Source organism: Gracilinanus agilis, chromosome 4, assembly GCF_016433145.1.
Source record: "Gracilinanus agilis isolate LMUSP501 chromosome 4, AgileGrace, whole genome shotgun sequence".
Lineage (NCBI taxonomy): Eukaryota > Metazoa > Chordata > Mammalia > Didelphimorphia > Didelphidae > Gracilinanus > Gracilinanus agilis.
The window spans coordinates 55460651-55475165 of NC_058133.1; the positions used below are offsets into that span (position 1 = coordinate 55460651).

The window sequence follows — 14515 nt, forward strand, 5'->3', positions numbered from 1 at the left end:
CTCTCTCTCTCTCTCTCTCTCTCTCTCTCTCTCTCTGTCTTTCACTCTCTCTGTGTCTCTCTGTCTATGTCTGTCTCTGTCTCTGCCTCTCTGTCTCTGTCTCTCTGTCTGTCTCTGTCTCTGTCTCTGTCTCTCTCTCTCTCTCTGTGTCTCTCTGTCTATGTCTGTCTCTGTCTGTCTGTCTGACTCTCTCTCTTACACACAAACACACACAGGGTTAATTGCTGGTAACTAGAAACCTGGGACCATTCTGAAAGGATATCTCGTAATCCACATCTGAGTGTTTAACCAAAGCCAAGGGTGATGTCTGGGCAGATTGTGTGTGTGTGCAAACACTGGTGTACTTCTTTTAATATTTTGTTTATCTTGGGGATTCATTCATGAAAACAGACTGTTCTTGCTTCTGGCAGTGACCAAGCTCTCTGAAATATGCTTTATCCAAGCTCTGGCATTTGGGATCAATGGTGAGATACAAAGAACTAGATGGACATATACATAGATGTATAGGAATGTATTTATGTGTGTATTTCCTAACTCAAAAAGATAGTCACCATACAACTTGCCTTGTAAAGAGAAGAGACTCATAAAGTAGGGGGATGCCTGAATGAGAAAGGAACTTTGAAATTATTTATCTAAAATGCAGGTTCTTAACATCTTGTATCAGGGACCCCTTCGGCAATCTGATGAAACTTCTGGACTCATTCTCAGAATAATTTTTTTTAACTTCACAATTGAAAGAAATGATAAATCTCAGTTAGAGGATAATGAAAATAAAGATTTTTCCCCATCCAAGTTAATGGCACCCCTGAAATCTATTTATGGATTCCTTTGGTACTCCTAATTTAGAAGAATCTCCTTATTTTACAGGTATGGAAATAGAACCTTAGAGAGGGGAGTAACTTTCCCCAGTACACTTGGGAAAAACTAAGAGTAGGACATAGGCCAATTGGCTTGAAGAATTTGTATAACTATTGGCAAAACTATTCCACTTGATCAAAACTTCACGAATTATGTTAAAAAACGTTATTATTGTTGCTGTTCTTTGTATAAAGCTTCTATGGTTTCAGAAAGTTTGAAAATGTGCACTAAGGCCACTTGCAATTCTTGGATTCTTGGATTCTAAGCCCTCAAAACGATGAAGCTGTACTAAGATGCAATGATTCATATAGTATTGGCCTATGACTTTTGTTAAGCCCTGAACATGGAGTCAGACAGCTAGACGGCACAGTAGATAGAATGCTTAGCCTAGAGTCAAGAAGACTCATCATCCCGAGTTCAAATCTGACCTCAGACACTTAATAACTATATGGCTCTGGGCAAGTCAGTTAATCCTATTTTGCCTTAGTTTCCTCATCTATAAAATGGGTTGGAAAAGGAAATGAAAAATGACTGTGGTGTCTGCCAAGAAAACCTCAAATAGGACCATGAAGAATCTGACACAACAACAAGAACATGGAACATTGAAACCTGGTTTCAAATCTTGCCTCTGGCAATGACCAGCTGTCTAATCTTGGTCAAACTACTTGAATTTTTGAGCTTGTTTTCTCATTTCTCAAAGGTGGATAATAATATATGGTTATCCTAGGAAAAAGCAAGTAGCATAAAATACGTATAGTCATTTTCAATCCATAAAATGTAATATGAATACCCAATATTATTACTTTCACCGTCTTACTTACATCTGTCTCTCTCTTTGTCTCTCTGTCTCTGTTGTCTTTCCGGTGGGCCTGCAGACTCCAGCGCTGACACTACCTGCTGAGATGACCCCCTTTTCCAAATTGCCCTTGGTGCTGCTGCTGCTGCCTCCCATCTTGAGTGTTACCAAAGCTCAGGTTAATCCAGGTAACCCAGCCACCCACCATCCCACCAGATTCGACCCAACTTCACAGGCAGATGCTATCCCTGAGAAATGTTTTCCTTGGAAGCAGCCCTGGCCTAGGTGTCCAGAGGACCATTAATCTCTTTGCTTCTGTGGTGGGGACAGACACGATGAGGGCCAAGACCTGAAATGCTTCCTATAAGACTACTTAACTGAGTGATCACTTCCGACACAAAGAGAGGGGGAGTTGGAGAAGGATGGGGCAAAGAGCCAGACCCCACATCTTTAACTTTGGGGAAGAGCAGTAAGAAAGGATGCTTGCCCGCTGCCTCAGGGGATGTCCTGGGGTTGACCATTCAGAGGTTCTCAGACTATTTAAAAGCCCATCCCTGTCCAATGATGTTGTATAGCACCTTTGGCTTTCTGGGCTTTGGGGATGGTGATGAGGCTCTGCCACTGAGTGCCCATCTTCCACAGGGCACATCTGGGCTCAAAAGCAAATATTCAACTAGACAAACATTTATTCAGACATTCTAGGAGGAAGCACAGGGGTATGTCATCGGGCTTTTAGAGCATGTTGTCTGTTTTGCTTTTTCTCTGATGGCATTTGTGAGAATATTAGAAAATTATTTCTTCCTTTCCCTTCTTACCACTGTAGAATACCAAATCTATCAAATAATCCGTCAAAATAAGAAGCTCAAGGGGTGGGCATATCTAGACTCCAAACAAGGCAAAAATAGGTAAATGCCTATTTAGTATCAACATATCATTTTTTCCCTTCTTAGATACATAGAGGCAAATCTGAGAATTAGGGGTCAACTAGTCACATCATCTATTTAATTACTAGCATTTAGATAGTGTTTTAAGGTTTGCAAAGTGTCTTACACACATTAACTCACTTGATCTTTACTGTGAGTATAGATACTATTATTTCCCCCATTTTACATCAAGGGAAACTGAGGCAGACAGAAATTCAGTCACTTGACAGGGTCACACAGCTAGAATTTGAAGGAGGATTTGAATTCATGTTTTCCCATGCCCAAATCAAGAATCCACTAGACTCTATAATTTGTTTATACTCCCCTGGTCTGGTTTAGAAGGTTTCCAGAAAATAATCAGACAGGACACTAATGCATTAATAGTAATAGACCTAATGCTGTGCTTTAACTCACTTAAGGAAAAGTGAAAAGGCTAAAAAAGTGAGACCCTGGGGTTTTGGAGCATGGGGGTCAGGAATAAAAGCAAGAGGATACCACCAGAGAGGCATCTGGGAAGACCTGGGGAGTAATGGTTCTGCCAAAAAGATTGCCCTTGGACTTGGCATACCTAGGTGCATCAGCTCTGGTGAGGGGTGCTTTGGCCCTTTCCCCTTGACCCCAAGACAACTGGATAATGTAGGCAAATGTGTTTTTTTGGGGGGGAGGGATAGTGGTGGAATGTCACAGTTATCAAACATTTTATTAAATCCTTACCACTTGCCAGGCTACTTGCTAAGCAATAAGTATTCAAAGAAGGGAAAACATAGTTCCTGTCTTCATGGAGCATACATTCTAATGGAAACTGGTTGCCACAGTGCTAGAACTGGGACCAGGAAGACCAAAGTTCAAATCCTGCCTCAGACACTTCCTGACTGTATAATCTTCTCTTACCCTGCGTTATTTATCTATAAAATGGGAATCATAGTAGCACCTCCCTCAGGGGTTATTGTGAAAATCTATTAAATAAAATGGGGCACGTAGGTGGCAGAATACACAGAGTGCCAGGTCTAAAGTCAGGAAGACTTATGTTCCTGAGTTTAAATCTGGCCTCATATACTTATTAGCTGTGTGACTCTGGGCAAGTCCCTTAACCTTGTTTGCCTCAGTTTCTTCATCTGTCAAATGATTCGGAGAAGGAAATAGCAAACCACTTCAAGAAAACCCCAAATGGGGTCATGAAGAGTCAGAGAAGACTGAAAATAATTGAATAGAACAATAAAATAAAATATGTAAAGTGCTTTGCCAACCTTAAAGCACTCTATGAATACTATTTATTATTATTATGATTACTGTTGACAATGTACAAATATCTATCTATCTATATTCATATACACACATGCATACATACATATGCATATATTATACTATACATTATTATGTATTATATGAATTATATACATTATATAATATATAAAAACTATACATATACTATATTATTATGTGTATGATATACAATATATAATATACAATATACATCATATACATATATTAGAAGAATATTATATACATTATATAATATACAATGCTATATTATATACACCACACACATTATATATACCATATAATATGCATTATATAATATACAACACCATATTATATACATCATATAAATAATATATGCACATTATGTGTTTTATTTAAGTTAATATATGGATATTATGTTATATAACAGAATTATATATTATATGTGTATTATATTCATATAATTATATAACATACACATTATATAATTATATAACTATATTATACATATACTAACATATATGTATTGTGCATGTATGTATGTGTGTATGTATAGAGATATTTACACACACACACAATATCTCTACAGAGTAGAGGGGGAAAGTCTGAGAGATGAAGGCTCTAGCAGCTGGGGGGACCAGGGGCAGTGATGTGCTGGGAAATAATTGGCAAGGCACAGGTTCTATAAGTGTGCATGTTGAAAGTCCCCAGAAAAAGGCAGGGTAGCCATATTAGAAAGGGAATATTTATCTAAAATAGAACTTTGTGGATCTTAGGGAAGGTTAAGAAACCCAGAAGTTTTCTGGATGATCACAGGTGATCCTTTAATTTTTGCTTGAATATCTCTAGTAACAGGGAACTCATTGCTTAATGAGGAAGCTCCTTCTATATTCAGATAGCTCTGCTTTGAAGGATATTTCCCCCTTTTTTTCTTACATTAATTAAAATCTACTTGCATAGAAATTAGACCACATCACTCCTATTTCTGTCCTATGGAGTAAGTCAGAAAAATTCTTAAAAAAAAAAAAAACCCTACTCCCTTAAAAAATAAAAGTCAACCTTTCCTGCCTCCCTAAGGCTTCTCTCCTCTAGCCTAAACATTCCCATTTCCCTTGTGTGATCCTCACTTGACCTGGCCTGTTTCCATCCCCATCACCTTCCCCCAGGATGCTCCAGCTCGTCACGGCCCCTCCCCAGATCCCTGTCGTCTTTTCTCTGCGGGATGTTTTGGCCTCTTCCTTTCTCCTGGCTCACAGAAATGCTCTGGTCCTGCTCCTCATGGCCTCTGCTACTCCCATCACAACGCACCTAGCCATCTGCTTCCATCTGGGGATTCACTTGTGGGACTCCACCCACAGCTGTCCCTGCCCTGAGCCCTGGAGCAGGGGTTGTCACTGGGGCCAGGAGATCAAGCTGTCTGGCCTCGGAGCAAATTCATAGGGACTTGTGGGAACTGGGCTGCCACGAGGACATTTATGTGACCAAACCAAGACAGCTGGCAGCTCATGACAGGGTGCTAGCCCATGGAACTGGAGCAGAATCCAGTCTGCCCTATGTTTGAAGACAGCAAAGAAAACAGTCTACCCCCAACCCCATTTTTTCCTTTTTCCCCAGTGTCTGATGCTTTCTTTGGCCCCTTTTTTGCCAGGGGAAAAGAAATAAAGGCCTTGATTTATGGTAGGCTGGTCAGGAACTTGGACTGTTCAAGTCCTTTTGAAGGATTAACCCTCCTCCCTCCACCATCTCTCCAACCAGACCAGCCCAATTCTAAAGCAAATAATTTTGCACTGGCTGGTTCTCACACATGCTCAGTGTCAGATTTTCCTGTCGCAGGGCCCCAAAGCACGACTAATCCATTGCTCAGTCGCTTAATCTTTCATTCAGCAAATGCTGACTGAATATCCCTTGTTGGACCTCACTGGGCTTGCTTACTAGGACCTTGGGTTTGGACCCACCAAGTATAATTCAACTGCTGGGATCATAAGATTATAGTTAAAGTTGCTGGAAGGGATGTTTGAGGAAGGTGAGTCTAGCATTCTTATTTTAAAGATGAAGAACCTGGGGCCCACAGAGGGTAAGTGACTTGCCAGGCTCACACAGTGAGGAAGCACTGATGCTCATTTAGGTGGGATTTCATACTTATTAGGTGGGATTTGAACCTGGATCTTCTTGCCCCATTGTACTGGTTTGTTGGTTGGTTGGCTGATAACATTTGTAATGTCCTGACTAGCCTTTGCCATTCAACCACATTATTTTGACTGACTTGGTTCCCCCAGAGACTGTACAAAATCTATTCTGTTAGAGGGAAGGAAAGATATTAGATTGGGATACCTGTGCTGTGTGATTTTAGTTTTCCTAAAGAATGGATCTTGATCACATCAGTCACCTCCTCCATTCAAGAAATTTAATTCCTCTATAGTCTGGGTTGTTGGTTCATTGTACATGACTTCTCACCTCGTGCCCTTTCTCCTCACTTCCTTCTCATAGAATTAATTTCTTGATTCTTAATTCTTAGCTTCTTTCAAAGCTCATGTACTACCTCTTATGGAGAACCTACCTGATCTGGCCTAGACTTGGGTTTATGCTTTCTTACATCTCAATTTGTACCTCATACGCCATTAGACAAGAGCAGCTTATTCTAATCTTGGCATATTTTAGTCCCTTTCCAAGGACACATCAAGGAGAAGGCAAAGCTTCATAGAGAATATCGCATCTCAGTCAGTCCTTGAAAGTAAAATTGGACAGGGTGTCCTAAAGTCCTAGTGAGTCTAGAAAGTCCTAGTGAGCCTAGAAAGTAGAATGTAGAATGTATTCAGGAGATGCTTGTGAAATAATATGACAAATAAGGTTAGGGACAGACAAGGGGCAGGTTTTATCATGAAGCATTGGAAAGAATATTAGATTGGAAGTCAGGGGATCTGAGTGTTTTAATTCTGACTTGGCTACTATGCATGTAACTTAGCCTCAGTTTCCACATTTGTAAATTGGGGAATTTGTCATTCATGATATATGTCACTTCCGGCTCTAAATCTGTGATCCTAGGATAAACTAAGGTATATGTACTATATTCTAGAGACAATGGTGAGTTACTGAAGCTGTTTTGAACAGAGGAGCAGCATGGTTAGAACTAAGCATTAGTAAGACTGCTTTAGCAGCCAACTAGAGTTGACTGTAAAGACCAAAAACACAAAGTGTAATTAGAAGACTATTACAAGTGATTCAGATGATAGAGATGAATTAATGTGGTAGCAGTAAGTCCATAGAGTCCATTAAGTTGGTTTTACAATTCACAGTCTTGGGAGAGTAGAAAAAATGGTGGCATTCCATGAGGGTCACCAGAGGTGATCTAAATGCCAAACACTAATATTGTTGCCCACCAAAACTATCTGAAAATTACTCTATGGCTTCCCCCCCCCAGCTAGAAGTGTCTGTAGGGGATGGAGGAAAGGGGATATGGCCAAGGAAGAATCAAACCAGACTTAGAAAATGATGGGATACGGAGAATGATGAAAAGGCAGGACTCAAAGACAAATCAGAGATTTTGAGTCTAGGTGACTGGGAAATTGGTGGTGCCAGGAAATCTGGAAGGGGGAAGGTTTTGGCAGAAAAGTCTGTAGGGAAGGCAAAGAAAATTTTTGGCAATTTGAATTTAAGGCTCAGGAAAGATATTCAAGTAGAGATTAAAGGATTATCTATTTAGAGTTGGAAGAGACTTCAGAGTCATCTCATCCAACACCTTTATTTTAGATTTAGGAAACTGGGACCTCAAAATGTTGTTTAACTAACCCAAAGCCACACAGGAGTCAGGATTTAAAGCTCTGTCTTCAGACTCCAAATCAAGATGCTCTACTATAGTGAATGAAATCACTAAGGAAGAGCATGGAAAGAGGGGGAAGGGAAGGTAAGGGTTTAAAAAAAGAAAAGAAAAGAAATTTCTACACATTGAGAAGAAGCAGCAAAGAAGTATGAGAAGGAAGAATCAATGTAGTAAGGTCAGAGAGCAAGGAGGGAGCCTTATCACAGAAGTCAGAGGATGGAAGAGGCTAACAAAAGCAGAGGCAGATGCCGGGATCAAATGCAGCTGAAAAGGCAAGTAGGAGGAGGACTGAAATCAACCAGACTTAAAGAAAAGTCTAATTGGCAGGTTGGAAGGACCAGCAGAGATACAGCTTTGTACACAGGAGACACTTGACCAATGTTGAGATTAATGACCAAAGTTGGATTCAACCCCTGACTTTTACAGATAAGGAAACTAAGATTTAGAGAATTAAAGAGGCCATTTGCTCAAGGTCACAAAGCTCATCTGTGGCAGAAATAGGCCTGGATTTGGGTTTCTCTCGAAAGAAGAAGCCATTGAATGAGGGCAATTTATAGGGGAGGGAGAACCTTGGAGAAAGAAGGTTCAGTAGAGAGATGGAAAAGGAAGCCAGACTGCAAGGACCTAAGGAATGAGTGGGTGGTGAGTCCTGGAAGGCAATGAATATAAACTCCTGCTGAGAATATTAGCAGGGAACAAAAACTGGAGGGAATAATACAGTAAAGGGAAGAGCTTTTGTTTGTTTTCAGTTTGGAGTGTCTGAATGTGTTTGTAGACAGAGGGGAAGGAGCCAATAGGGCTGGAGCAATTGAAAATGAGGGATAGAGGAGGGAGGAAAAAAAATAAAACGAGGGAGGGAGATAGGGAGAGACAGTCAGACAGAGAGAGACAAACAGAGGTAGAGACAAAGAGAGAGTAGAAGATAATAGGAATGAGATGGAATAATCAATTGTAGCGCTCTAAAGATACTGGAAAGACTGATCTTGGTAAGGGGTGTTCCCTTTATATTCTTAAACCAGAGGGACAGAATGGATAATGAGGGAAGATGTGGAGAGATTTTGAGGTGTGGAGATGAGATTACAAAACCTATGACAGATGGTTACAATTTTCCCAGAAAAATAAGAGGGGAAACCCTATACTGGGTTACTGGTAGAGTTGGGTGCTTGTATGTTAGACTTTGTCATCATCTTGAGCTATACTATGTCATTCTCCTGAACTTTCCCCAGCCCAGAGAGTTAAGGACAAAGTTAGGCCAGCTGATTGTGGAAAGTCATGGATCTCTGAGGTAGAGTGATTAGCAGTTCTATATTTCCCAACCCTTGGGAGGAACTTGTGGTCATAGCTGGAAGAACTTGTAGAAAGTTGGGGGACAGAGTCTCTCCCCAGATTATTCTTTTGTAAAATGGAGTTAATAATAATTGTGCTACCTACCTGAATGGGTTGTTGTGAGAAATGGCTGAAACAAAGTATGCTTTTTTGTGAATCCTGTAGGTTTTTATAGATTCCGAAGACTTAGGATTTTTGTAAATCTTAAAGCAGGGCCTATATTTGTAATATTGTTATTAGTCTTTCCTATTCCTGTCATTGTCAAAGCTTGGACTGTTGGACTTTGGGGCAATATTCAAAGTGAGAAAAGGATTCCCTGGGACTTAGTCCCTTGTCCCTTTCATGTTGAGTTGGCATTCATATTCCATAGTAGTGTCCTAGTTGCCTGACACCACCAGGTTTGGACTCCTTTGAGGTCAGGGACACATTGCCTATTGAGTCAGTAGTATCTCACACTTTCATCCTATATTTCATCATTTTCAATATATTTATTCGACAAGCATTTATTAAGTTTTTACTATGTGAATCACACTACATTAGGTGCTGGGGAGATGGAGACAAAAATGAAAATGGGTCTTGTCCTCAAAAAAGCCTACATTCTATAGGGGGATAAACATGGATACAGATAAACAAATGCAAAATCACTTGACTGAGGAGAGGATAGGTATTGGGGAAGGAGAGGAGAAATTAGTATTTTTGTTGTTAGTCATTTTTAATCATGACTACTGTAATATTGAAAATTAACATTATGCCAAATGTAATATTCTAAATGAAAAATTTAGAAATTGGTTTGGAAATATAATATTAGTTTAAAAAAGATTATTGTGGTCACCATTTATAAAATAATTAACCCTTAAGTCACAAGGATGATAGTAGTTTTTAACAACTTAATTTTAATACAAATATAGTCTAAGAAAGAAATAAGAAGGGAAGGAAATTAAAAAAAAATATTTCCTAGCCTACCACCCTAATCTTACAGGCCCATGAAAGTGTCTTCTGCCCAAGCCACCAATGCGGAATCACAGAAAGACCCCTAGCCAAAGACCTCCAGAGAAGAACCCAATCTCCTCTATAGTCTCATTTTTTGAAGTCTTCTTTTCCCACATCACTTCCTTTCCCTGTAAGCTGGTCTATCACATCTCAGGAACCAATCAAAATCTCTATGATTGACCTGTAACCCTTAGTTCCAGATCATGTACAATGGGCTCTTAATTTGTGACCTCTGTTTGGAGGATTCCAGCCATGCTAATGGATTGGCTCTGACAAGCAGAAAGTTCATGACCCTGGGAGGAAGGGGTTCCCTTTACATACTACTCTTCGCCCTCTCCCTCTTCCTCTCTCTTCCTTTTTCTCTTCCCTATTTGGAATTTTCTTGGCAAAGATACTAGAGTGGAGGGCAGTTGGGTGACTCAGTGGATTGAGAGTCAGGCCTTGAGATAGGAGATCCTAGGTTCAAATCTGGCCTCAGACACTTGCTAGTTGTGTGACTCTGGGCAAGTCACTTAACCCTCATTGCCTAGCTCTTACTGCTCTTCTGCCTTAGAACCAATACATAGTATTGATTCCAAGATGGAAGGTAAGGGTTTTTAAAAAAAGGGTGGTTTGCGATTTTCTTCAGTTCGTTTTTTACAGATGAAGAAACTGAGGCAAACAGGGTTAAGTGACTTGTCCAGGGTCACACAGTTAGTAATTGTTTGAGGCCAGATTTGAATTTTGGAAGATATGTCTTCCTGACTCCAGGCCTGGCAGTCTATCTACTCTACCACTTAGCTGCCTGATGAATCAGAAATAACTTGATACTTCTGAAAATTTGGTTTAGTAATCTGGCATCAGGATATTTTCCAAAACTACTTTGTAGAGCTCATTGTCCACTACTCCCAGACCTTAGGGGTCCATTCCCCCAATCTTTCCCCAAAGCCCACTTGTGAATATAGGTTAGTAATGATAGTGTATAACCATCCCAGGTCACCTAGAACCATCTTAAGCTCCTCATTCTTCCCCACCCTACATATGTGATCAGTTGCCAAATATTTTTTTGAACAACAACAAATGTTTATTGGTTGAGTCATACCACATCAGAAGCCTCCTTCCCCCACTCACCCTGATTTTTGCAAATTAAATAACTTAACAACTGAATTTCTTAACAAGAAGTCACAACAACAAAGTTAATAGCCCTTATTTGTATAAAACACCAGGATTTATAAACTGTGATTCTTAAAACTAGCCTTGGAGGTGGATAGGACAACTATTCTACTGATGCAAAAACTAAGAAGCTAGAGGAAGTGAATTGTCCAAGGTCACACAGATAATCAGTGTCAGAGAGAGAATTCAAATCTACTTCTCCTAGCTCTAAAGCCAGCTTTTTCTCCACTTAATTTCTCTAAGTCTCAGATTGAACTTAGATTTTTGGGGTATCCTTCAGATGCTATTGGGCACAGCGTCTTTGTCAAATAGGTCCCTGGGCTTAGCTCTCTCAACCTGTTCCTCTTTATAGCCTTGCTGCCAACTCCCAGGACTGATTCTCGCTTGAATTCCTAGCTGGCTCTCTTCTCTGCTGCCAGGAGTCACACTTCCCAGAGATGCCTTCATCAAAGTATCTCTCTCTAGGAAATGTAACTTTTTTTTAGTCTTCCAAGAGTGTGGTTAGATTTTGCTAGACAATAGCAAACTGTTTCAAATGTATTGGATATTTACTGTGTTCCAGACCCTGTGTTTAACACTAGAGATGCAAACACAAGCAAAAGCATCTTTTTCCCTCAAGGAATTTATATTCTAATAGGGAGAGACAGTAGGTATGGGGAAGTGTTGTTTTGGGAGGCCAGCAGGCACAGTAAATGGAAATCAGTCTTTGGGCAACTGATGGGCATGCCCTTTTCTGGAATAATAGTGTCACTTTGATTACTGTTTTCAGGCATAGGGTTGGAAGAAAGGAGGGGAATGGAGAGGTTGTGAATGTGTCAGTAGTCCTAAGTCCAGGTAATATAAGAGGAATGCTTCCCCACCAGAGCCTGAGTCTTTCAAGTATGTATCAGAAGGTCTGGTAAACTGAAAATGCTTCTTTGGAGAGTAACATTTTGTTTTCTCTGTCCCTTGTCCCTTCTATGATTTTCTCCACTGTTCAGGGCAGAAGTCATTGATTTTATATCTATCTATCTTGAATTTTAGACTTGCCTAGAGATATCTGGAAAAATCTGAGTCAATTTTGAGTTCTTCCATGACTATCTATCTATCTATCTATCTATCTATCTATAATTTTTGTATATTTTCCATGTGTTCTTGTTTTCTCCTCTAGAATGTAAGCTTCTTGAGGACAGGAACCAATTCAGTTTTGTCTTTGTATCCCCAGAACTTAGCACAGTGACTTTCCAACAATAGGTTTTGAATAAGTGTTTGTTGAATTGAATGAATGGGTATTGCTTTGGCTGGGACACTACCTTTACCCTCTTTCAGTCTTGGCCTCCTAGGCCAGTGTTAAAGAGAGTGGTGCTTGGTTTCAGTTTCCTGACAATGAGTAGTCCTTTTGCTCCCTGGTGCTGAGGCAATCAGTGTGGTTTTAGTTGGCCTGGAGCATGGTCTTTCTTTTGTTGGGAGATAACGAGGCATGAAGAGACCTCCCTAGTAGAGTTTCTCTTTTGGTGGGGAATACCAGATGCTGCTCCCATATGTATGATTGTTTACTGACTTCTGCCACAGAGTGGGATCTGGGATACTGCCTTCCCATAAAAGTCTCTTGCCCTGGAGACACTGAAGAGTTGTTTACTTCTTGAACCTTTGTGTGGGCTAGATATAGAATTACAGAATTGTAGACAATCAGAGCTCTAAGGGACTTTAGAGATGGTCTAGTCCACATTCTCCTTCTTTCCCTCCTTTAAAAAAAATTTAGTGAAACTAAGATTGAGGTGAGGTGACTCTCTCAAGGTCACACAAGCTAAGTAAGTGGAGGAAGCAAAACAAACCTGTATCTTCTGATCCCCAAATCCAGGGTTCTTACCACTATATGAAGCTGCCTCCTTTTGTGCAATATCATTAGATTCTATGCTACTTGAGGGTAGAGACCATCTTTTGTCCTTTTTTTAAAAAATCAATAGCATGGAATACAATGCTTGGCACAAAGTAGATGCTTAATAAATATCTGTTGATTGATTGATTGATCAAGAAGGAACAATAGCCAGAAAAAGCTTAAGTCCAGGAGAAGACTCTCTGATGAGCAGGGTGGGTGGTGAGACCATTTCAAAAAAAAAGTTATAAAACGTCTTTGCCTTTAGAACAAAACCAAGGAAAGCCAGATGATCTTCCCAGGAATCTTAGCTTGAATTTTAGACTTGCCTAGACAGATTTGGAAGAATCTGAGTTAATTTTGAGTTCTTCCATGAAGATATAGTTTTATAACAGCATGACTTATAAATGGCAGGGGGTTTCTTCATTCCCAGGAAAGGAGACTCTATTTGACATGCTCTTTTGAGAATCCTATTTAAGCTTCTCTCACAGTTACATATGTTGCAGAAGTCCTAGACCTAAACTTCTCTCCAAAATGGTCTCTTCCAGATCTCTATCCTCTCTTTGGAATAAAGTCAGAAATGGGGTGAGAAATTATAAGGTGGGCAAGCATGGACCACTGGGATTTGTTTTGCTTGACTATATATTTTGAGGTTTTTGTCTTTTAAAAGTTTTTTTAGTTGGGGAGTGAGTTGGGATGGAAGAGGGGGAAGATAGACTTGGGTAGCTGAAAAAAAATCTATTAAAAATATCACCAGAATGAAAAAACATTCATTCTTTTCCTCAGTAAACATTTATTAAACATCTACCATATGTGAGATAACGTGCTGGGGATTGGAAAAGTAACGATGAAAAGCAAGAGTCTCTGGTCCTTAATAAATTTATCATTTAATGACGAGGGGATACAAGTAAAATATATGTACATAAATACAACTCCAAAGAAAATAATAAGAAGAAAATGGTCCTGTTATGGGGTACAGAACCCTCTCACGTAGTAGGTTACAATGGTGAACCCCTGAGTTCAGGAAGGATACCTTTTGCAAGAATGCAAGACTCCAAACTTAGCTTAAAAGTAAAAAGAGAAATTTAATAATTTGGAAAGTAATGTTGAGAATGGCCAAGGTGAGATAGCAAGGTGAGATAGCAAGGTGGAATAGCATGGTGGAACAGCTAGATGGGGAGCTGTTCCTTGGGACAGGATGGTTGGAAAAGCTGTCTCCCTCCCCCCCACCCATTATGGTGTGAGTGGAACAACCCTGGGAGTTGCTCCCAGAATGCTTCAGTTCAGGGGTTTTTATACCCTTTACAACAGTGAGTATGTGAGGTTATGTCACAGTGTAGGCATGATTTTAGAGTGGTAAGTGCTTAGGCATTCAGTGGGGTGTAGGGTCTGCCTGGAGACCCTCATAGTTTGGGGAACAGATGGATGCCTGAGATACAGTCTGATGGTATCAAGGTGTAGCCTGGAGGTGTATCTCTTTGTCCATCTCAACCTAAAGGACAATCCAGGTAATCTCAGGATCTTATAGATGCTATCAGATGTTCTTGGGTTAGAGT

At 40.1% G+C, this 14515-nt stretch overlaps 1 protein-coding gene across 1 annotated transcript in view; it reads left to right on the top strand.

Annotated features, from left to right (window-relative positions):
- The window catches only part of DDR2 (discoidin domain receptor tyrosine kinase 2), a 146889-nt gene that overhangs the window by 61100 nt on the left and 71274 nt on the right, over positions 1-14515 (top strand). The window contains exon 5 of the mRNA XM_044674862.1: positions 1734-1842. Within this exon, the coding sequence (XP_044530797.1) occupies positions 1734-1842 (109 nt within the window). The remainder of the gene's footprint in view (positions 1-1733; positions 1843-14515) is intronic.